This window comes from Anas acuta, chromosome 23, assembly GCF_963932015.1.
Source record: "Anas acuta chromosome 23, bAnaAcu1.1, whole genome shotgun sequence".
NCBI classification, from domain to species: domain Eukaryota; kingdom Metazoa; phylum Chordata; class Aves; order Anseriformes; family Anatidae; genus Anas; species Anas acuta.
The window spans coordinates 5,708,630-5,732,622 of NC_089001.1; the positions used below are offsets into that span (position 1 = coordinate 5,708,630).

Consider the following 23,993-nt stretch of genomic DNA (forward strand, 5'->3'; position numbering starts at 1 on the left):
CTTGCAAGAGCAGCACTGTTTTGTCCCCATGGAAGGAGCTCCTGAGTTTGCTGACTCTGGGCAGATAGAGCACCCTTTCACCATGTCTGCGTCACTTTGACTCACAGCCACAACACAAGCTTAAAAACAAAACCAGAATAAATCCTATCAAACCAGACACAAACCCAGCTTTTTAATTACAAAGTGTAAATAAAAACGTAAATAGCAGCTTGGTTTACACTTAACAGTGCTCCTTACTGCCTGTATTTCCACGTGTCCTGCTCTAGCAGGAGACAGAGACTGTAGAAGTACTGCCCCTGCAGGACTCTCCTTCTGACTGTGGGCTCTTCCTCGGGGTCACAGCTACCTAAATACACCTTCATGTTGCCTTTCAAAGACATAGGGCGCTATTTTTGTGACAGCAAAGCACTTAGGGCTTTTTAGGGAATCCTCAGTTTTGCACATTAACATGTTTCTGCCTGCCCCGCTATCCTAGCACGTTTGGAACAACTCAGTGAGGTTTATGATTTTTGTTAAGTTACCGGCATCCTGCAGAGACCTCATGTGACACTGTGACAACCCAGCTGACAGAACAGATAACTCTCTCTCTCTGCTTTTCACCAGCTTTAAGGCAGCTTCAGAGTCATTACATGACAACCTGAGTTGGAAGAGTTATTTCAGTACAGGAACACTGTTAAAAGCAAACAGCAATACAACAGCTCACCAGCTTGTCATTTACACTACATACACTCAGGCCACTCCAATTAGGAAATATAACTAACATATTTCCATGCAGAATAAGGCAGTGCATATTCAGTAATTCACAAAGTTGCAGTGACTCAAGGGCTTTTGACTGTCTGCCCATACCCATATCTTCAGTGTGCAACTAAGAACAGGGAAGAAACAATTCTTATCATGGGCTTTCAGGCAGCTTGCTTAAGTGGTCAAAGAGCCCTCAGCACAAATACTTTTATAAGTAATCAAGCATATTTTTGCATGTAGTGTTTCCCTCTGTCTCATAAATACCAACTAACCACTGTTTCCTCAGGGACAAACCAAAAAATGTTCCCGTTGCTAAAAATTTATTCAAAATGACTCATCAGCACGTTAAAGTTACTTACCCAGCTTCAAACTATGTCAGCATCTTTTCAGGTCCTTGCTTCCAGATCACGTTAACTCTTTCTGCAGCATCAGCACAGCAGGTAAAACGGCACGACCTTTGGCAGGTTTGCTCTTTTACTTTCAGGGCCACCACCGCCTTGCTCTGGATCAGTGCATCCACATAGCAGCGCCCCTTCCTGGATTTGGTGACACCTGCTTTCTCTAAGCGTCATTGCAAAACCATCTGGTCCTGGAGCTATTAAAGACCAGTGCATTCCTCCCTCAAGGATTTTGGTTCTGGAAGGTGAGTTACTTTGCTCCAGGCTTCGCAAACTGGAGGATAGTGAGAAAAAGTAACGTTACAAGACTCAGATATAAGGCTTACCAAGTTAGTTTGGCAGATACTTCTAGACATAAGTGAACAAATTGGTCCTTAAAACTCTTACCTCCATTTTATGACTCCGTTCTATCAGTTTTTAGGCCTCAACGCAGGACACCTTACACAAGATTAATCCCTGCTCAAGCTGGAAATTGCTGATAGCATTTATTACTGAAAAGGAATTAGGACTCCTCTAAAAGATGAATGACAATGTCAGTGTCTTACCACAGTTCACAGGTATGAACTCTGTTGGACTTGTGGGAAAGCAAGTGTCAGAGATCATTTTAAAGGCAAAGTGTTTACATTATATTGGGAAAAATTCACACTCAAAAACTTTGAGAGCTCTGTCAGCTGACAGGCTCATGTCTTGGGACAAAGGAGAGCAATTTAACAATAAAACTAAATGGAATCTGAGAGATCTGAGTTTAATACCTTGTGCTACCACAATCTTCCCACATACTCTTGGATTGGTCACTTTACATAAGATGCATCATCCCTCAGCTAATTATTTAAAAGCCCAAATTAGTTAGTCAAAGCCAAAAGCTAGTCATCCGGAATTATTTTTATAGTCCATGGAAAAGATTGGTTATATCCAGAGAGCGATTCGTCCTACAGGAAGAATCTGGGGGCGATCAGATGAATTGGCCTCTGGAGGTCTCAGCGGTGAGTAATTCAGATTTCTGTACCTAGAAGTTTAACACGCAAGTTAAGCAAGATGAATCCAGCCCATCATCTCTGGAAGCCATCATTTCCCTTTGCAAACAGATGCCACATCTCTTCAATACCTCCTGGCAGCAAAGACCAGGAGATACATTGTGCCACTGTAAGGTGCTGGAATGCTGATCAGGTCCAGACTCAAACAACACAGGGTATCGTTTGTTAGCTCCCTGTTAGCCCTGGCCATCCCATCATGTACTGGTATGCAGCGGGACTGGACACGGAGAGGCACAGTGGGAGGAATGGTGTCCATGGTTTGCAACATTGACCCTCTATTTCAGTACACGTTCACAGAACTCCCATTAAGTGACCACACTCAGGTTGTATTCAAAAGTTTTGTCAGCTACAGCAATGCCACCCTGAGGCTTTTATCGAATGAAGCACCAGGTCGGTAACTCAGCACAGCTCTAAATACAAGGTTAACACATGATGGCGAGCTCCAGCACACCCCAGCTGCCTGGCTCACGGACGTTTTCGCACCATTGTACAAACACCTGAACTAGCCCACAAGGAGCACCTCAATATGCAAACTAACCATCAAGGCACAGAAGTACTCCCCCCCCCCCCGAGTTATTTAAGGCTAGAGCAGAGCACAGTGTTAATGTTTAACCATTCTGCTGGTGGCAATTCCCACAGCTGAACTTGGATGTGACCATAAAAAGGAGTGAATGATGCATTTAGCCACCACTGAACGGCCCAGTGTAGCACCGTGGGTGCTGTTTGATTTACAACACCTCTAACCTACCACGTAACTATGATTCAAGTAACTTTCAGACTGAGGTTAGTTCGTTGCTACCCAAATGCAGTACCAAAACCCATCTCTGTTTGAGGCAGTCTTCTTGCTGGCATCTAGGACGCAGCAGCACATTCTCTTTTCCCCACATCTCTTCCCACTTCTTGTCACAAGTCGCTGTGTTTAGGGTTGTGGAGGAAAAGCCTCAACAGCAGGCTGCCATCACGTACTGTACCATGAACAGTACTCAGCCAGAAGGGTCCCAAAATCAGGCACTAGATGCCTCACTTAGGTGAGGCAGAACCAGGTGCAAAAGCCCGGTCTGCTGCTACTTTGTTCTTGTTTCTATGGTTCAGTTTTGCCCTGTGAAAAACAAGCATCAAGGTTTCTGTATTTACCTAAAAACTGTGCCAGTGACTTGAAGACAATTGGGAAATGAAGATCAGCTATTAAAAATGGGCAGGTTGTTGCTCAATTTAGTCTTTGCTTTTAAGACAGAACATCTGAAGCAACGCCAAGGAGAGTTCATTAGGCTATGAGGGCATCTTACTGAGGTATATAAATACACATTTCCCCCATGATTTAAATAAAATGGGCAGTTGTTAAAATAAAGGTTAAAGTGGCTTTAAATGGCCTGCGGCAGTTTGTGCAGCACACTCAGTTCCTGTGAGCAATGATTACATGATGCTCTCTTGGTAGAAATAAACACCTATCCCACAACTTTTAAGAAACAATTAAGGCTCTTGTGAAACTCTAGTGAGGATCTCACTGTGACGGAAACAGGCTGCACTTCCATTTTTTAATTAAAAAAGGTAATGGCAGAGATGTATCAGACTGAAAGTCCTTTCAGTTTCAGGCCTTTGCTGGCCAAACTGTTGGAAAAGGGCTATTGTCAGCACACTATTTTCCCTTGGACTTCTACCCACGCGTGTGCTCCTGGGTGCAGCTCTGCAGTACTCATCTGGAGCAGTTTTCACTCCCCAGTGCAAGGGGACATAGAAGCAAACACCACCTGGACACACAGCCTAGCTTGAATGTACCCTCAGCCAGTCCCAGCATACACCCAAAAAATTAACTCCAGCCCTTCTCTGCCCTTCAGTATATTGTGTGGAAATTAAAAGTTACTTATTAAAACCAAAGGCTGTATACTTGCAGTAGCTTAAAAGTTATTTTTCAACCAAAGTGGAAGGAACTCATCGGATAGGTGGCAGCTGAACCATGGAACAGGCTGTACTTTGTTCTCGCAAGGCAGAGTGCTTTTCAATCCAGCATGTAGCTCTTCCACACCAGAACTCAGCAGTGACTGATGCTCTTTCCCCAAAGATCACAGGCTTCAAAAGCAAAGAGAATGGGCCTCTGTCAAGCAGTCATGCATGTCAAGGTAGCTCACGAGGGCAACCAGTTTAGCAGTTATGGAAGGAAGGAGATGGTGATGATTCAAACAGCAAGACTCTTAAAAACTCAGCAGCAACACTCAGAGATGCACTGAACTCATGCGACTAGATGCACATTTCTTGTTTTGTTAAACTTAATGCTAGAGACAAAGTCGCATGGCTACTTGCAAGAGGATTCACAGAAATCTAAGGTGCTTCACACTGTAATCATCTTTCAGCACTTGATTGTAAGTTTTGACACTGAGAACTTTATTATAAATAGAACAGTGCGGGATTATCTTGATTATTCTTTGAATTGAGAGGCTCTTTCACATAAGCAATACAAGGAAGTTGTCATTTCTTCCGCTTCTCATTTTTAGCTTCACAACTAAAAGGATTTGTACAAGGACTTCAGAATGTCCTTGCCTACCTCCCAGTCCACAGCCTTTGGCTGTCTACTTGTTTGACAGACTTAAGGTACAAGAGGCACAAAAATCAACAAAGTAGGACAGGTATTCAAAAGAGCATTATCACCCCATATTCTGTTCCTGTGGCATATAAACTATTTCAAGCACTTGCTTAAAAATGGTGTGTTGGTGTTCTGCTTATTCAATGCTTGCAGCTAGCAACTTTGTAAATTTAAATACTCAGTTTCCTCCAGCCCACCCCTAAGTAGGGCAGCTACTGTACAGAAAGACTGACACACCCAGCCCAAAGCTCAGAACAATTTGCTCTGCTTAGTTGCAGTTGGTCTGAACAGCAACACACAAAGCTCCAGCTGAGGCTTCTGTCATGAAGCTCCACTAGCGCTGGAAAGTGCTGAACTTTAAGGCTCGTCTCTTTGAATATATTATATTCAATAAGACTTAACTCAGAGCAAAACACATTTAAAAAAAAAGACCACAAGAGAAACCATGTTAGAAAGAACCATCTTACAAAGGAAGATGGACAATCTATTAGCCCTTGGCAAGCTAGACAATCATGTACATAAAACAACAAGCTGTACAAAACTGAATGGAGATGGCAGAGATTTGTAAGGCTTTCTGCACTTTTATTCTTCTCCTGGTCCAACATTTCTTCGGATCTCATTCAGAGATAGCTTCAAGGTCACATCAGAACAGCAACAAACTCATCTCTGGTATGTGCAAAATTCAAACAAATTTATAAAGAGAGAAAATTGTAAAGATAAAAACCAAACTGAAGGCCGGGATCATGGGTTAAAATATTTCTTCTGAGTCCAAGAGGCTACAGTTGGGGCATGTTTGAAAACATATTCCAAGCTTTTAAAACAAGCTAGTCTTTTTTGACTGATAAAAAGATTTATTTGTTGTGGAAAATGAAGAGAGGATGCTTCTAGTGAACATTTTCTTTTTCCTTTCCAATATACTCTCATTTGCTGACAGACTTGTTCACACAGTGACTTTTTGTATCTCCTCCACTTCTCATTCGTCTCATGGGTACTTTTTTTTTTTTTTTTTTTTACAGCAAGAACCGTCCTGAACAGGGACTCTCATACTACCCTTGACAGAAATTTGACAGAGAAGTGGAATCTGCTCAACAAGAAGTTTGAGCTCAGAGATAGGGCAGAGGTATTTAAAAAGTCTCTATATAAATATTACATTGAATATGTTAGGATTCTACCTCCAGGATACATTACAAATAAACCCTGGTGTCCAAACCACAATCTTAAGTCACGTATATAAAATCAGTGACAGCTAGACTCCAATGAAAGGATGCAAGATGCCTCTTCATGACTTTGAAAAACCATTGAGCTACCTCTTCCAAGCAAGTTTTCCTGGTTAAGGAATACTCTTAAGGAAGATCAACTGCTTTGTCTACAACCCAAAATGCACTGAAATGACAGATGGCCATTTGTAAAAAGACTTTCAGATGGAAAAAAACAAAGAAAAGGAAGACATTTCTTAAATGCTGAATGCCACAGAACTTGGCTCTACAGTTCTGGACTGAAACAGTTTTATAGATACAGGATCTTTTGCTGTGGAATTTCTACCTAGACAGCACAATGCTGACTCCAGACAAGCAACGTGTGTTGCTTTCAGCACGTGACAGAATCCAGTCCGATCCCTAGCCATGACTGTGGTTGGTTGCCTTGGGTGGTAGGATGGAAGATGACAACAGATTCGGGGAAGCTCTTGGAAAGCAATCTGTTTCCAAACCAGTGTTCATAGCTGATCTTGGGTCTGTTTTGGAGATGGAGCTGTTGTCACAACCACAGTGGAAACTGCTTTAGTTGAGCCAGACACCGTTCCCTGCTGGAGATGGGAGGCTGGTACTGTTTGAATTCGGACCTGTTTGAAATGGAAAGAGAAAAGTTCAACTCATGTCAAGAACAACCTGGTGACACGTTGCACCTGCATCACACTGGTAACTTATCTGCTTCTGCCACCAAAAATTCAGTTATGTGAACACAGCCAAGCACCAAAACATATCAGGAGCAGAATATGGCACAAGAATATCCTTCTATCCACTGTTTGCTTGGAAGGGTGGCAAGAGGTCTCAAGATTAGAGATGAAGAACTAAAATCTAATGTGAATAAAAACCTATGTATCAGCTGCTATTACAAGTTTTCAGAAGGACTTGGATCCATTGGATATTTCACTTCTGAAGACTTGTTACTAGCAGCTCTTAAAGTAGATTACTTTTTTGGAATTAAAGAACACTAGGTTTCCAGACTGAAAGACGGTTATACAAAGAAGCAATGTGATTTCTTCAAGAAATGGTGACCTGCAGAAGCCGAAGTAGAAAGCGCTACAAAACAAACAAACAAAAAAAAACACCAAGCATTTAGAAAAAATCCTTCAATCAACTGGAAACGTTTCTTAACAGGACTTTTAGTTTTACATTCATTATACTATCAGAACTTCAAAAACATTTAAAAACCGTATCTGGATGCAGGAAAAGTAAAGGAAACAATGCAGTGCACATACTTAACGCAGATGCTACAGCCAAGCCGTGAATCTGTACTTTTTATGGAAACCCATGCAAAAAATGTAAAGTCCTTGTGAATACATCAAGTCATCAAAAAAGCAAATAATAGCATCATTCTCTTTGCCATTACCTGTGTGGCTTGGCCTTGCTGCTGCAGCTGCTGCAGTTGCTGTGCAGTCAGAAAACTCACTGGTTTGTTCCCAGCGATCAGTTTTGTCCCTGCTGGCATTGTAGTCAGGATGATATTTCTACCTAAGCCACTGATGCTAAGGAAAGAGAATTGTTGAAAGGTCAATAAACAGCAGAGCCGGCTAGATTTTCCACAAATTGTTCTTCAGTTGCTAAGAGATTGCAATTACTTAGCTAATTTACTAATGATTTTTTTTTTTCTCTCACAACACTGACAAATAACACAAGTGAAAAGTTTTTGCCAACTTTTCTCACGATGAGAATTACCTATCATAAACCAAACCCTCTAACTCTGAACCGTGTCTGCGAGTCTAATCAGGCCCGAACACTTCCCAAGGAATGCAGAAAATAGCTAAGCACAGAGTGTTCTGCTGTGAAATATTAACTGAGGGAGACACTACTAGAATTTATGGAAGAATAAACAGAAAGACTGCAATACCTGAATGCCAAAGGAACTTGCACTGAGGCAGTTAACATGGCACTAGTTTCTTTAACGGAGATGGTCTCAGATTGCAAACATCTTTTAGGTACGTCACCAGCTTAATTCTTGCTCAAACAAAGAACTAATCTAATAGCTGGTTTCAAGGCAAAGAACTATTTTCTTCACTGTATTTGCTAGAACCTACATCTCAGGGCACCTGCACAAAGACTGCATTCTCATTGCCAGGCACTGCATTCTTTCATTTTCTTGCTGTTAATGGGTCCTATCAACAGACTTAAGTCACTACCACCACCTGCTTGCTAAAGGAACCTAACTGAGCAGAGAACTGCTTCATCCTATTTCTAACGCAAAACCACCGGATGCAGAGTACTCACTTGGCCCCAAGGTTACCCTTGATGATGGGGGCAGTCACCACACTCTTGCCTTTCACTGGCTGGCTGATCACTGACAGAGGCACCGTTATTCGTGCTGGTAGCTTGCCCTAGAGAAGTTGAAGAACACGTGAGGAGCCACAGGGAGAGAAACTGCTTGACAACATGCAATTACCACTCAGCTTGCTGCTCAGGAGCCCCGGGAGTAGAAACCAACAGCAGTGTTGCTGATGAAATCTGTGTGCTGTTTCAGGCTAATTAAAATTCACCTCCATTTCATTCACTTCCCAGTTGCCTCAAACCTGCAAACCCACATCATCCTTGCACTACAATATTTCTCTGGGAAGTATCACTGCATCTGCACAGAGTTTTAATCCTTATGCAACCATGGCACTGTCAATTAGCTTATTCAACTTTCACAATACAGCTTACAGTACATTCAACTTTGGGCATTAAATTGTATTAACATACAAACCAGTAAAAAAGTTAATACAAGTAACAAGCACTTGTGACCCCATTCCAAAAGAAATTATTTCAGAGGCACGGGGCAAGATGCTGTACTGCACTAAGTAGAACTTTAGATGAGCCAAGTTGATCTCACTCACTCTCTCGATGGGAGTTAATGGAAGACAGACAGTTAACTGTTGTCTGGTTATTCAGTATTCAGCTACAGTTCCAATACCATGAAATTAGTTGCAGACTTGCATTCTACAGTATTTAATTTGAGCTTTTGTGGATATAAAGAGAAGTTTTCAGAAAGAAACCATCAGTCATAAACCATCATTCCTTTTCTCACCCACCTCCACAAAAAGTTCAGCATTACTTACTGCCTGCGACGTAGATACTACCGTGGTGCTGACAGGCACCTGCCGCACAGCGGTGGCTCCTGTGCCTAGAGTTATTGGAGTCCCTGCAGCTCCCGAGGCCACAGCAACTGCTTTTGAAACTGTGGCGCTCATGGTTGGTAATGAGACAGCTGAGGTATGGACTGTGCCAGCCACGCTCACTGTTGAGGATGCGGGTACTTGCTTTGCGTGAGTAGCTACCGTAATAGTCTGTCCTGCTTTGGGTGGCATCACCCCCAGCCCCTGCACTATTCTTATAGTAGCAGCCGGCTTGGCCTCCGTGGATGCCACCGTAGTAATGGCTTTGCTCTTCTGATCTGCCACAGTCATGCCCAGAGCAGGCATCAGTCTGAAAGCGGAGCTTGTTGGCTCTGCAGTCTTTAAGTCGGGAGTCACTTTAACCACTGTGCTGCCAGCTGGGCTGGAAGAAGAGGAAGTGGCGGTGCTAGTCTTGGCTGGAGTATCAGCAGTCTGGACAGGATTGGATGTCACATGCAAAGTTGCAGAGATGCCTTTTCCACTACTGCTGCTTCCAGCAGCTGCTGTGAAGAGGTCCTGAGTCAGTTTGACAGTAGTGACTTGAGATTTGGCCAGGGTGGCCATCATGTCCGGGGTGATACGCAGCACAGTCTGTCCTTTCGCATCCGTGGTGATTGAGGAAGGCGGTAGGCGCAACACGTCCTTTCCTTGGATCCGAAAATTAGTAGCTGTAAGAGGGATGCCACTTCCTGGCTGGGTCTTCATGCCAAGCTGCCCTGTAATAGCCACCTGGAAAAGACCAGAGAAACAATTGCATCAAACCAGAATGCAGTGCAAGGCACAGTCAGACAAAAGTAAAACTTCCCCACAGGCTGATGTTTGCACAGTTTTCTTTTCTCCGCTGTGACTAGCATTCAGTGGGATGCTACTGCTCACTGCACTGCTGAAAACAGATTTGGCTGCTCATTACATAGCTTTCCCTAAACCATATGAAATACTCTGGAATTGGCTCTTTTTTCAAACAACACAAATTAAAAGGATCAGCATCTGAAGATGGTAAGTTAAAGAACTGAAGTTAAAGAACCCATGCTAACACGTTTTTCACCTGTGCATGAAAATGGGGCTCAAATACAGCAAACCACCAGGGCCTAAAGCTGCACGGCCCATCAACTCAGACATTACAGCTCACTGTAGTTTTGACTCTTTTCACATCTGCGTATCATGTCTGTCACAACAAATGGGAAACAACTTGGCCACTCTTGTCTCTCCCTCCCTCTCACCTGCTTGATGATATTCTGGCCAGCCACATTCTGGATGACAGTGGTAGAGGAGGTGCTCGTGGCAGAACTGCCTGGAGAGCTGGTTACTGGCTTTACAGCAGGACTGGGCGCTGCAGACAGTCCTGTCACGGTGATGCCTGTCTGTCCTGTCACGGAGGTTCCTGGTCTTTGCACCTGCACTGGGCTGGTTTGAGCTTTTACTGGTAGAGTCATCACAGCCTAAAGCAAAACAACACAAAGGCAACTTATGAGCAGGCTAACACAATCCTGACTAATACTTGCTCTTTCTGTCTTGTGCCTTGGTATGCAAATTCTGGACTTTTACTGCAATCCAGAAATTAATGGTGCCATACAAGCTGGTAATGGGGACAAAAAAAAGCGACACCAAACAGCTTTATTTATACTTAACAGTTTCTATACTCTGTAATGCATTTACTGCATGTCCCAAGACAGCAAGTAATCCCTGAGCACCATACTGAAATACTAGGGAGATCCACAGATTAGAAGTCAGAGCTACTCCCACATTTCCACGTAGCCAGTCTTACCTGAGGCAGCACTTTAGTTTGCGTGGCTGTAGCTGGAACACGGATTTGAGGCACTGATGTAGGCTGCTGCTGCGTTACCACTGGGGCTTGCTGAGACACAGCGGGGAGGCTGGACTGGGCAGCAACCACTCGGACCTGCGGCAGTCCCGAGGACGTGGTGTGACTTACCACCCGGGCGGGAGGTGCCTGGGGCCCAGGCTGTGTCTGTGAACTCTGGGCTGTGGAAATCAACGTCCCAAGCTGTGGCATGGTAGGGGATGATACCAGAAGAACACTATAGAAAAGATAAAAGCCAGGTCAGTACAGATGCAGAACATAACTGAGAAAGAACTAGGAATACTCATACGTGATGTATAAGACAGAAGGGGAGCATACCTTTGGCTGGGTTTTGCTGGCTCTGACCCAGCACTAGATACAGTCTTGCTAACTACAGACACTGGTGGCGGTGAAATAGGCGTTGCTGGCAATGCTGGTGCAGTTGGTGTCACAGGAGTCACTGGAGTTGGTGGCATGCTGGAGTCACTAAGGCTCAGCTGACTGGGCTCTGATGCGCTGCTGGGGAGTGCTTTCACAGAACTCTCCTTGCTACTTGACTTCTACAAAGAAACCAAGCCAAACATGAAGGCCTTTACAAAAACTGGCTGTGACTGTTGCTCTCTGAGGCCTTTAAATGGATCTATACAGTTACAAATGATGCCCTGGTGCAAAATCCTGAAGTCACAGACGAGCAATGGCCTGCCTTCCTCACCTGCAGCCACACATGGGCTGGTCAGTGTGGCTGCTCTTGTTCTCAGAGAGAAGGGCAACTCAGCAGTGACAAACATTCAAAAGATTCAGATATCCACATTGGTTAATTTGCCAGCTGCAACTGTTTTAGAGGTATCTCACATCAATATCAAAAAAATAAAAGAAAGACATCCAAATCCTGACAGCTTCAGCACTGCAAGAGGGAGAGCAGCAGACATGCTCCACACGCTCTGTTACAGATTAACGTCAAAACTGGATCTGAAGAGACTGTCCTAAGATGAGGAACCCAAATGAACTCAGTTGACCTTACTTCTCTCATGATCAACATGGATTACAGTCAAAGCTGGGAGACACAAAGCTCCCTCTCTCCTACTTCATTCTGTGCACTGGTAGTAGACTCTCACATTCACCAACATAATGAACTGTTAACTCAAAAAGCAATAAAACAGGTGGTAATTTTTTTTTATCCACCTTGTTGGATACAGAATTTACAGATCAAGATAAATCCATACCTCATTCCCAATCACAAAAGCATCTGTGCAAAGAAATTTACCATTTTAGCTGGAGGTTTTGGCTTCTGCTGAAGAGCTTTCTTGGCCTTTGCTGCAGCAGCTTGAGCCTGATGGATCCGCTCTGCAAATACAAATTACTGGTTATGAATCCTGAACACAAGCAAACTGAATTACCAAAGTGGCCATCCAAAACTTTCATCTTCAGAAAAGAAATTAAACACACAGGGACTTGTAATAGCACAAAGGAATACCAAGGCAAATCAGCCCCAAAAGGCTGGAACAAAGATGTGTTGAAGTTGTCAACCTAAATAAATCTAGAGTTGCAGAGTGCTATTTTTGTGACAAATACTCACTACAAACTAATACGCTGCTCTGCAAGACTTGATTTAAGTGTTGATGGGCTAACACTAGCAAAGTGACTAGGCTAGACTGGTGAATTAACGTTCATTATCCTGAAGAAGCTCAAGAGCATGGCAAGTGAAAAACAACATGAGATTTAGACATTCTCAGTTCTGAAGATACAGAACCAAGTAGTAGCACCAAGCCAGGCTTACCAAACTCTTCCTCACTCCTGTCCCGGTGTAGATAGATCCACAACTTGCGCCCAATATCATATTTCACGCAGGGATCTTTCTCATAATGTAATCGATCCAAAGCACCACTAACAACGGTATTAACCTGAAATTCAGAATTCATGGGATTACAAGATGTCCCAGGTTGCGCTAGCCAGAGGTCACGTACAGAAAAGCTAATCCTGTTTGGCATAAAACCAGAGTGAGTTGCTACCAATCTTCTTTTGGTTAAGAATTGACTGAGAGCAGATGTTGCAGCATGGGGCTCTGCTTGCCTTTGTGGATTAAATGGAGCTTCACCGAACCTGAGGGCTCTGAAAACTTCCTGTTTCTGAATCTCATATTGGAGCAGGTGTATGACAGAGTGTCAAATCTGTGGCTTTTCTAGCTATTTTCCTTCCTCCAGAATTCAGTGCAGATTTGCAGCAGCTCACCATAATACTACAGAGCTCTCATTTTCCAGTTGAAGTAGTATAAAAATTATTGGGCTTTTGTCACTGCATATTGCCTGGGTCTCAGCAGTGTGTTTTTTTTTTTTTTTTTTTTTTTTTAAGAGAATACAATTGGTTCTCTTAGATAGCATCCAACTTACTTGAGCACTTGTGACATCAGGAGCTAGGAACTGGGAATCTTTAAGCAGCTCACAGATTTCAGCACGAGTTCCTTCTCCATTAGGAAGGCGGGCAGCAGCATCACGAACTGAAATAGAAAATCAGAGCTTAAGCTTCCATCCCTACCATGACTGCTATATACAAATACTTCGATAGATATGTTTCTGTACTGCTTTCTTATCTCCACCTCTTTTAGTGCCCAATTACTCACTAAAAGCTAGTCTCCATGGTCTCTCAGGGCCTCTGATGACTATATGAGCACAGAACACAAATGATCATTTTAAAGCACATCAACTGTGCTGGCTTGGTGCCTGGAACAACGAATGTGAAGACCAGCACTCAAACCCTGAATGACTTTGCAATGCCCCAGTTTCACAACAACAGGCTTAAACCACCACTCTTTGTTTTCCAGTTATATGAGCCTTAGCTTCAGCCTCATGGACTCTCCACTTCCCATTTTCTCTCAGATGAAAAGTAACAGATGCTTCCTTTTCTAGTTATTCCTGCTCCCAGCATTTCATCAGCTTATTTCATAAACTTATGTAATTTCTTCTTCACTTATATCATACCAGTTCATCCACTTTTCCCCTTATAATGTAGATTCCTAAAGTCATTGTTTAGGTGGACAATGGTGTCTTTTTCTTTTGTTTAAAAAAATATTTTTGGCAAAGGACGCCATCGCCTTACCAAGAGACAAGATGGTGACATATGCTGGTCTGTCTGATCGCAGAAGAGAATGCTCTCGGGCTTTGTTTAATGATGTTTCCTTGTCAAACACCCCCTTCACAGGACCAACAACTGACTCAAAGCCGTGCATACGGAAAGTGAAAGCTTTGTGGGGCTGGCTGTAACGGTATCGTTCCTGTGTTTTTAAACAAGAGCACTGAATTTAGCATATATAGATGCAAAGACTTGAAACTTGTAACTGAATATGGGTTAAATTACTATCATTCTGTAGATAAAGTGTTTTTTTTTTTTTTTTTTTTTTTTAATTAAAGCTCCAATATTGCTGTATAAACTTATTTTGGATCAATACAAGCATTATCTACTTCAAGCAGAAGACAAAGCAGCACATAAAAAAGTGCCCAGGTGCAATATATCGGGTTCACTCTTAAGCAGCTGCACAGACTACAGAGGTGCCAGAGACAGACATTCTGCCCAGCAAACAACTCTGCTTGCAGTGGCAATGTGCCATTTCTTCTCATCTGGCAAGAGAGATTTCCAAAATTTAACCCGGGTGGTCTACCATGCAAGTAGCACATGTACCCAGGGCGAAGACTCCTCATCATGTGTTTACCCTATAAAATACACAATTTTCCAGCAAGGCCACAAGCCTTAGAGACACAATGGGACTTTTATCTACTACAGACAAGATGAATAAATGTTTAGGTGCACTTATTGCCACTTATCTTCTGCTTTTTACACTTATACATGTTCAAAAAATATAGAAACGTCATCTTCATCTGCTAGGAGACGACAGAGTAGAGAGAAATGTTGGCACTAACAGTATCAATTAATTTTGCCGAATACTCATTGGAAATAGAGCTGTTTTTGAGATAAGCAGTTGAGCTATATTGTTAGCAAGTTATCTGAGGCTGATACCTATTTCAAGGCAGAAAAAAAAACATTTAAATCTTGTGTGTTAAAGTTTTTGTAGAGTATACAACTCCCATCCCATACAAATTCTTTTTAATGGCCAAATCTCTCAGTATGTGTATTTAAAATTGAAAAAATTATCTTCTTACCTGTTCCTGAAACACACGTTTCTCTTCTCCAGTACTAGGCCGGACTACGTAGTCAGTCCTTCTGAAACAAAGATCACCATCAGTTCTGAGCAACAAGCCCACAGCGATCACAAAGACCCAAAGGATTAGCCACCCCACTCTTTCTGCAAATTCTTCCAGCACCATAGAACAAATTCTGAAAGCATTTATGCTGATGTAAGTAAGTCCTGCAGAGATCTTAGAGTACACTCTATAGCCTACCTGAAAGTAAGCAAGGACTGTAAATAATCTTGTAATCAAGTTTGAGTACAGGTCTGCTCAGATAACAGGTGAACTTGGGAAAATTCAGCTGACTTTGCAAAGTATAGTTAATACATTTGTAAACTCACACTAACAAATTCCCTTCTGCCCCATGATGTAAAATATTTTTCTTTTAAGCAGACAGCTGCTCAGATCTAGAGGTGCAAGGACCAAACTCCACAGCTTTAGCACATACTGCAGAGGTTTTTAAGCAGTATTATGTACTTACACTCTGGGAATTGGTGTTGTGGCATCTGAACTGTCTTCATTTTCCTATCACAAAAAAAAAAAAAAAAGACATGTCAGCATTGGATACAGCCCATCAGGTTTTAGGCTGCTAAAATACCATTTTTTCTGACTCACTTTGAAAAAAGTCTGGTCCTTGGTCTCCAACCAGAGCTGAAACAGGGCTGCCAATTCCTTCTCATGATCTTGGCAAGAACCTAGTCCAAGAAATCAAGACACATAGGAAATAGAAATAATTTGTTATTAAGCCAGCTGCTGCTTGTACTTCCCAACCACCTCCTACTCCCTTCCAACCTCTATGCATCACCAGTCACAAGGCATCTTACACACTTCACAGATGCTCCAGTTTCACTACTTTAACACGTTCAGGCTCATGAAAGTGCTAAAACCTATTAAGCCCCCTATGTTGGTATGAAGGATGGTGCTTCAACTCCAGGCATAGCAACCAAGATAATGTTTGAGATACAGCAATGATACATTTGCAAATGGTCCCCAGTTTCCAAAGTGAACCCAGTCACCAAGTCCCTGAGCAGAAACAAGTGCCTACATAACCTCCACCAAAGACTGTGAAGAGCTGGAGGAATACTTTCCTGACTCCAAATCTCAGCCAGTTTAACCCTGTGAATATGACCAAGAGTCACTATAGTTAAGAATCAAAAATTCTGCCTAGCAGCTATAGCAAAAATAAAAAATGCTAGACATCTGTAATTCACTCGGTATGAGTCTGGGCACATTTATGAGTCAGCAACATAAATAAAGTTCAATGCCTTTGCTCACTTATTCTCCGTCTGCTCTTGAAAATAGTGTATTGTGAAAGCTTTGAATGTAAAAGACATTTTTGCTCAGCTAAAAGAATACAAAAGGCCTAACAGCTTAAGTAATAACTCTGCTGGACTTTCTCTCTGGGCTGTAGCAAGCTAGAGTCCTGAAGAAACCCACTAACCTTTACCATAGTAGAAATCATAGAAAAGTACAAGTTACCAAGCAATTTCCACTGCTGAGTTTTTTCCTTGAATTCAACAAAAGGCGAGAAGCTGGATGGAACATCTGCAATGAAAGATGTGCTTTTCAGATACAGCAAACAAGTGCAACCCCCAAAAACCTACTGTTGTAACACGAATTGTCAAGTTAGACTCATAGTGACAAAAAAAAATCATCGTAAAGTGATTATGTAAGTGCGCCTCTAAATTTATACTTGCCTGAAGGAAAGGTTAGCATCTCGGAGTAACAGTGCAATCCCAAGAAAAGAAAAGAACAGGATAATGAGCTTTTCGTCTACAGGCTGTCAGGCATGATCCTGTTCACATGCTGTGAGGCACAAGGAACTGCTGCTGTATAGTAACTATTTCCTGAGCTCACATGAAACAAACTTTAGATTTATGGTATTCACCGGTATTGTGGGCAACACTAAGGATGAGCAATGACCACAACAATATACATTGTTTCTCCCTTTAAAACTTCCAACTAAGCAAATCAGAACCACAGAATAACTTTGTTTAAAAGTAACGTGTAGAACTTAGCTGGTCCAAGCCCCAAGTCAAAGCTGGGCCAACTTCACGTTTCCAGTAGATTGCTCAGGGCATGATCTAGTTTATTTTTCATTATCTCCAAAGACAACTATAACCTCTTTGTACTGGGAAAAGGCTAATTTCTTCCTGCTTCAAACATCCTGCCTGAAGCACACAATCTAAACAGGAGAAACTGCCTGTTTCAGTTTCACATACACTGGAATCAAGCTGGGTCTTATCTACTATCCACATGCAAACTGAGTCTACCACAATCAAGAAAAAGAAAACCATACAGCTTATAATAAAAACACTGTCAACAATGCAGTGATTTATTGTAATGATGAATTAAAATTTGATTGGAGGCATAATATAAACCAGCACTGATTGGAACTGAGGTACAAGCATCCTATGTATTTTTAACAGCCGTTCTTACCTCTGCTGTCACCTGTTAGGTACTGTAAGGCAGGTAAAACCAGCTCAGACCAGTTAGGGGCAAAGGAGAACCAGTTATTTAGTGCACTGGCAGGAGAAGATTGCCAATCTAGAACTTTATCCTCAAGCTGAAAAGGAAAAATAAATATTCTATTAAAAATCTCACACTTTAAACTATGAATGTTTTAATAGAAGAGGAAAGCAAAACAGCTAAATGCGTCCAAGGGAGGAAAGATTTTATATTCATAAAAAAAGATCACCTGACTTTTTCAAGTAACCATAAAATGGTATTTCAAACAACAGACACCAAAAGCAAAAAAAAATTCTCCACCATCACCAGCTTTGATACAAAGAATTTATCTAATTGTGATCTAAAAACAGATATGGAAAGATTTACGTATGCAATAGACTACAATTATGAAACATTAAAAAACAGAATGTGATATGCACTCCCAAAGAGCTGCCTTTTTTTCTGCGTGTGCAGAATCTACACTAATGTAATTTAGAGCAGGACACCTCTGGGGAAAATCACTATTACAGAGCTATAAAAAAATTCTAAAACCTAATTTGGCTTTCTGCAAAGATTCCTAAATATGTGGGTGGTTTCTTACCACAGAGAGACTAGCAGGTCCTTCCAGATACAGTATCTCCAAAAGAAGGAAAAAGAAGCTGGAAGATATTTCATTTACACCAAGGCATGGCTTCATCTCTTCAAGAGGTCTTCAAATGAAAGAAAACACAAGCAGAGTACAAGTTTCCTGAGTAAATATTCACCTTCATATACAGAGATGAATATTCCATATTTTACACTTTCCAAGATGCACAAAACCAGAAACAACGTCCTTTACAGAATCATAGAATGGCTCTAGTTGGAAGGGACTTGGTACCATCCAGCCTGGCCTTGAGCACCTCCAGAGATGGGACATCCACAGCTTCTCTGGGCAACCTGTGCCAGTGCCTCACCACCCTTACAGTGAAGAATTTCCTCCTAATGTTTAATCTGAATCTCTCCTCTTATACTTTAAGACCATTTCCCCTTGCACTATCATTATCTACCCGAGTAAAGAGTCCTCCTCCATCCTTTTTTTAAGACCCATTTAAGTACTTAAATGCTGTACGGAGGTCTCCCTGGAGCTTTCTCTTCTCCAGGCTGAACATTCCCGGCTCTCTCAGCCTTTCATCAATAGGAGAAGGCACACCTTCAAGTGTGCCTTCTCTTCTTAGCTCTGACATTCCGCTGCTGCCTAAGACGCTTCATCCCACCACGGGTGAAAGAGCCAGACAAAACAGAAACAGAGATAACTACACCTAGTAAGATCTGCAAAGGTACTGCAAAAATCTGAGCTGCAACATCCATTACGCTCTTCATCCCCTCAAAGCATTCAGGGCCCCCTGAAGCACTTACTCCTCTTTGACAGATGACAGAGGGATGGGGGAAGGATCCTGAGACAGTGATGGGATCCCGTCTGCATTGCTAAGAGAGTCAGCCAGATCTTCCACCTCAGATTTAATCATCTTCAGCTTTTTCTTCTTTTTATCTTCCTTTTCTTTCACCTTTTTCTTGAGGGTTGCAAGGTCAAATAAGGCTTTAGATATGACAAAAGGTAAGAAAAATAATGAGAAAATATCTTACTATATTTCAGTGAGGATCATTAACTATATTGTTGAGCATATATTCAAAAATGTACATAGTGTAAACTCATTCACTACCAGTCCATTCCAGACTCCTACTTATTTCCATGATTTTTTTATTTATTTATTTTTTTTAATTTCCCCTCAACGCACTGGTTTTATAGAAAAACTTGATTTTTAAAAAAAACACATTTGGAATCAGAAAGGTGAAGGTAACTGCTTAGAGCAGAAATACAAGTTAAATTCCATCAATTAGTTGGAAGCACCTTCAACAGAAACTGGAATTATCTATTTGCAACTGCAACTTACAGTTTCAGAGCAGCTAGCTAGCTACGTAAAGAGCATTCAGGAGAGACTTCCTACATCCCTAGCTCTTCATAGCCTGTGTTTATGCAATGCACAAGTACCAGTTCCAGCCACTGACCTGCTAAGGAACCTTTCCTGCCAGCATTCACACGAGTCATGATGTCCTCAAGAGTCAGATCTGCTGTCATTAAATCTGGGTGATCCTACACGGGACAATGGGATAGAAAGGAAAATCAGGAAAGCAAAAAGCACTAAGATAGCAACAAGAGTACAGAGGATAACCAAATACTGAGACGTGTCAAACTTATCCGGGATCAGCATATAAAGTTATTCACTGCAATAAAAACAGGGAAGCCTTCCAACCCTGAAATCCAATCTTTTCATCAACTAAGTTTAATAATCACACATCAATAAAATTACAGAATACGTCTAAGCAGGTAAACATAAACAAGAGTTGTATATGTCCTCCAATGATTAAATATAGATTACATTAAAGGACTGTAGGGGGGCCACACCCAGAAGCACTTTACAGCTAAAAGAAAAAAGACAAACAGACAACATCTAGTACCAGCCACCCCAAGACTTTTTATCAACTTACAGGCTGACGTTTTCGTTTCTCATGGTGCTTCCTCAGCATGATCTTCAAGTCACTTTCCCCAAGTTCTATCCTGTCTGCAAAAACAACAACAACAACAAAAAAAAACAGTCAGAGATAATTTGCAGATTTTTGTTTTCTTACTTTATAGACTACTTAAAATACTGTTTTCTATTTGTTCCCACTCTCAGTAATCTTCAAATTTCAGTAACTCAAGGAAATTCAGTCTTTTAATCAAACAGTTTATTTCAACGCTTTCTTCCTTGGTTGATCAGATTTAATTGCTTATGCAAGCATGGAAATGAAAAGTGAGAACGAGTTGTGTTGCACAAAGGCTTTTTGCAGGCTTGATTACAGCAACCTTCAGAGGGATTCGAAAACAGTTTGAACTCGAAAACAGTTCAAACCATGCTATACTAATGGCTTGTCCGTTATGGAAAAATACAACAGAAAAATCAGTAGTACTACACAACCCATAAAAACTTAAAATACTAACTTTTCAAGGAGAAAATGTGAGAAGATCTGAATGTTTTGGGGACTACAGAAAAGAAGCATTACATGATTTCCCATGAAACAACAGACTATCCCAGCCAAATTTTTGCAGGTTCTCAAAGTAATTCTCATCCCCAATTCCTTACTGACACCTAGTTTGGTTCTCACCTGCTGTCTTCATGTCCAAGGTTGATAACGTGGGTATTACTCTCAGGGGAATTGGTGGACTTGGACAACGTGCTGGAGAACTTGGAGGCCAGGAGCTTAGATCTTAAATATGCAAATGAATAAATAAATGAATAAATACATTTCTGCAAGACTTATCACCCCCAAACCTACATTCCCATGTTCATTAGCGTGCAGCTAATAAAATTGGAGTCCAATTTTCATTCCTCTATTGAAGAGGCTATCCTCACATTAAAAAAAAAAAAAAAGCTTTTTCTCAATTCACACCTAAATCTTTCCTTGAGTACGGGGCATTACCTTCTTCATCAGAAGACAAGGTGGTATCTCCACACTCCTCTTTCACTTCCCTCAGAATCTTCAAGTAGCGCCGATGCGCCCGTCTGTCCCGTTCTTCTGCATCATATGATGGTGAGAAATGCTTTCTCCTCAGGGTCATATCAGGGCCTCCTTTCCTAGCTAACTCCAGCAAATGCTGGAAGATGAGATATGAGTGACATTAGCTATCTTGGTTACATCTCTCTAAGTTAGAGTGGTTAAGCTTAACTCACATTTTCAGGATATTTAACATTCGGAGCTGATGTACTAACTACCTCGATTCTTTACAACCCTTAAAATGTAAGGGAATTTGTCAGATTGGCAACTATAAAACCAGTATTTTAGACCATCATTTAAAGGGGTGAAAAAGGCAAGAAGGGAGCTAATAAGACATTTCTGCATCTTCATCTGCACATACAATGCCTCACCGTCACTTTACGTGGACTGTTCAGAGGACCCTAACCACTGCTCTTGTATCCACTTGTACAGTTTCCATACCAAACGTGTAACACAAACATGGGAAACTTTTGAAGAAAAGATTTATCCCTTATGACTATAGAAGAAATAGCTTCCCATACATTTCTGTATTCTTTTTCCCCTATCACTATGAGGCATTTAATAAAGCCACTTTCTTCTTCATCCGTGCATACAGTATGTTGCGATGCCTAAGCTTAATGAAATTATAAGCAAGCATTTACAAAGGACACGTTTCAGGTGGCAGAGATAAGCTGACAGCACTATCTACAGAGGAAGACTTCATCAGGGATTTACAGCACCAGAACCAGAGTTTTTTTATCTATTCTATACCAGTCTCCAATGAGGCTGTGGAATTCACACAACTACCTATTTAGCAAAGTTACTTGTTTCACAGTGACATAAATGGCAGAAAAATTGAGGCAGATTCACTTGTTAAAATGAAGTGCCAAGAATGAAGCCCGGGGATGAGATGGGCATGAAAAAAACACACTATGCTACACAAGTGAGAGCTATGAAAGATTCAAAATCTGAAGTTTGATATGCATCTCTGCAAACCTAACAATGCTTCTAGTGTTCTTGTATTATACAGGCCACTGGAAAAACAGAAAAGCAGCATTCAGTAACTCAAAGTCCTCTGAGAACTAGGAATGCACAAACACCAAGACACTTTGTTGTAAAGACAGCCTCTTCGTTACAGAACACAAGAAGGCGATGACCAGGCCCCAAAGACAAGATACTCACGTTGCGGGAAGCAAGGATCTGCTTGAGCAGGCGGTAGAAGTACTGCTGCTGAGAGCTTAAGTAGCGTTTGTACTGGGACTTAAAACAGAGCTGCCGGTATTTCACAACTTCAGGGTTGAAGTGCCCATCTATAACAAAGAGGTTAAAATTACCTCAGTTTTCATTAACTGCAAGTTAAGACCTTAACACCAAAAATACACAAAAGAGTATCACACTCACTGACCCCGAAAGAGTTTCTGGGCGATGTGCAGTGGATTTCCAAAGCGGAAGTTTTCACCACTGAACAATGCAGAGATGATTTTGTTTTGATGCTCTCGGTTGTTTTCAGGAAAGCGAGGCAGGAATGTTTTTAAGTGGTCTCGCTGCACATCTGTCAGCACCTCCTGCCATGTTGACAAGCTGACAACTTCAAAGAAGATCTCAGGCTACAGAAAGGAAAAAACAATAGCAAAGAAAATGTGTACACATCTTTAACAACTTTCAAGCCCTCAAGGCTTTTTGCAGTTAAGTAACATAGGACGTGAGACAGTGTAACACATCAAACACAAAAAGCAACAGTGTAAGGAAGAAAGCTGAGGAAATAAATACTGTTATCAAGTAGCAAATAAATTCAGAACTTTTAACAAACAGAACTTTTATTCTATTCTCAAATATAACTGTAAAATACAAGGGATCTTTATCTAGAAAAATAATGTGACAGAAAGGTCTTTTAAGAAGTTTTACTGACATTATTCAAGGCGCTATTCAACATCCTTTCCAGGAGTCAGAAACATCCCTTTTCAGTTTGCTCTCCCTGGTAAGCCCCAGGACAGGAGGCACACATACTGTTTGTCAATGCTGTGGGAACATAAAAAGTTTGTAGTGCTACTCACGTCCTCCAGAAGGTCCTCGGGCAGACTAACCCTCGTTGTGCCCAGCATGCAGTCCTCCATGATCCGTGTGCCGTTTCCATCCCCGCACGGCCCCAGCTCCAGGGGGTCGGTCAGCATGTGGTCCAGGGAGTCCATCCTCCTCCCTCTGCGGCTCCTGAGCAGGGGCAGCAAACCCTCACCTCACCCTCAGAGCCCCCAGACCAGCTCCATCCCAGGCTGACAACATCTGAGTCAACATTTGGTGAACCCAGGATCCTTGCGGGTCCCTCCCAACCCGGGATATTTTATGATTTTAGGTGTTTTAACACAAGCTGCACAGCCTGCTGAGGGGACACAGACCGTGGCTCCTGAGGGGTGCTCTGGCAGGGGGCACACCGGGCCAGCAGCCGCGACCCTCCCAGCATGACAGGAAAACGCCTCACACCGCTTCCCACCCAAAGCCCCAAAGCCACAACCCTCGCGGCGAAAACACCCCAAAAAAACACCAAAACCCACCAAAAACAGAGCTCCCGTCCCCAGAGCCCCCCAACCCGTCCCCAGAGCCCACCTCCTCACCTCAGCGGCGCCGCCCCCTCCTCACCCCGGGGCCGCGAGGACCGAGGGAGCCGAGCCCAGCCCCAGCCGCCCTCCGCCGAGCCCCGCTGCGGGGGGGTCGCGGCCCGGGGCCGGCGGCGCTGCCCCCTCAGCCGCTGCCCCCCTCAGGCCGCCCGCGGCTCCAGGCCCCGCGCACGCGCCCCATGGCCCCCGCCGCGCCTGCGCAGAGCCGCGGGAGGGAGGGGGGGGGAAGGCGGGCGGGAAGCCGCGTCGCTGCCCCGGCGCCATGTTGGGGCCCGGAAAGGGCAG

General features: G+C 42.5%; 1 protein-coding gene across 3 annotated transcripts; it reads right to left on the reverse strand.

The window, feature by feature from the left end:
* Positions 1-5,199: 5,199 nt before the first annotated feature.
* Positions 5,200-23,908, reverse strand: NFRKB (nuclear factor related to kappaB binding protein). 3 transcript variants are annotated; one of them, XM_068659410.1, is made up of 26 exons: positions 23,706-23,908; positions 23,151-23,304; positions 22,502-22,703; positions 22,279-22,406; positions 21,043-21,217; positions 20,728-20,829; positions 20,071-20,144; positions 19,591-19,675; positions 18,940-19,120; positions 18,146-18,254; positions 17,536-17,662; positions 16,576-16,641; positions 15,712-15,791; positions 15,578-15,621; positions 15,070-15,127; positions 14,012-14,186; positions 13,306-13,412; positions 12,696-12,819; positions 12,183-12,262; positions 11,258-11,478; positions 10,883-11,156; positions 10,338-10,556; positions 9,061-9,846; positions 8,237-8,343; positions 7,362-7,497; positions 5,200-6,591 (listed from the first exon to the last, which is right to left on the reverse strand). In XM_068659410.1, the coding sequence occupies exons 2-26, from the start codon at positions 23,283-23,285 to the stop codon at positions 6,466-6,468; spliced, it is 3,921 nt and encodes a 1,306-aa protein (XP_068515511.1). In that variant the 5' UTR covers positions 23,286-23,304; positions 23,706-23,908; the 3' UTR covers positions 5,200-6,465. The 3 variants fall into 3 exon arrangements, with proteins under 3 accessions (XP_068515511.1, XP_068515509.1, XP_068515510.1); XM_068659408.1 differs by having other exon boundaries at positions 15,070-15,130; XM_068659409.1 differs by having other exon boundaries at positions 15,070-15,130; positions 23,698-23,908.
* Between the last annotated feature and the right edge of the window lie 85 nt (positions 23,909-23,993).

What these genes read in the sequence shown, in the direction of transcription:
- NFRKB (XM_068659408.1), bottom strand. Translation starts at nt 23,285, where the DNA reads ATGGACTCCCTGGACCACATGCTGACCGACCCCCTGGAGCTGGGGCCG. An exon ending in TCAGCAGTGGAAATTGCTTG is followed by an intron (nt 15,792 to 16,575) that starts GTAACTTGTACT and finishes TTCTTGGACTAG; the next exon opens with GTTCTTGCCAAGATCATGAG. An exon ending in CAGGAGTGAGGAAGAGTTTG is followed by an intron (nt 12,263 to 12,695) that starts GTAAGCCTGGCT and finishes TTGTATTTGCAG; the next exon opens with AGCGGATCCATCAGGCTCAA.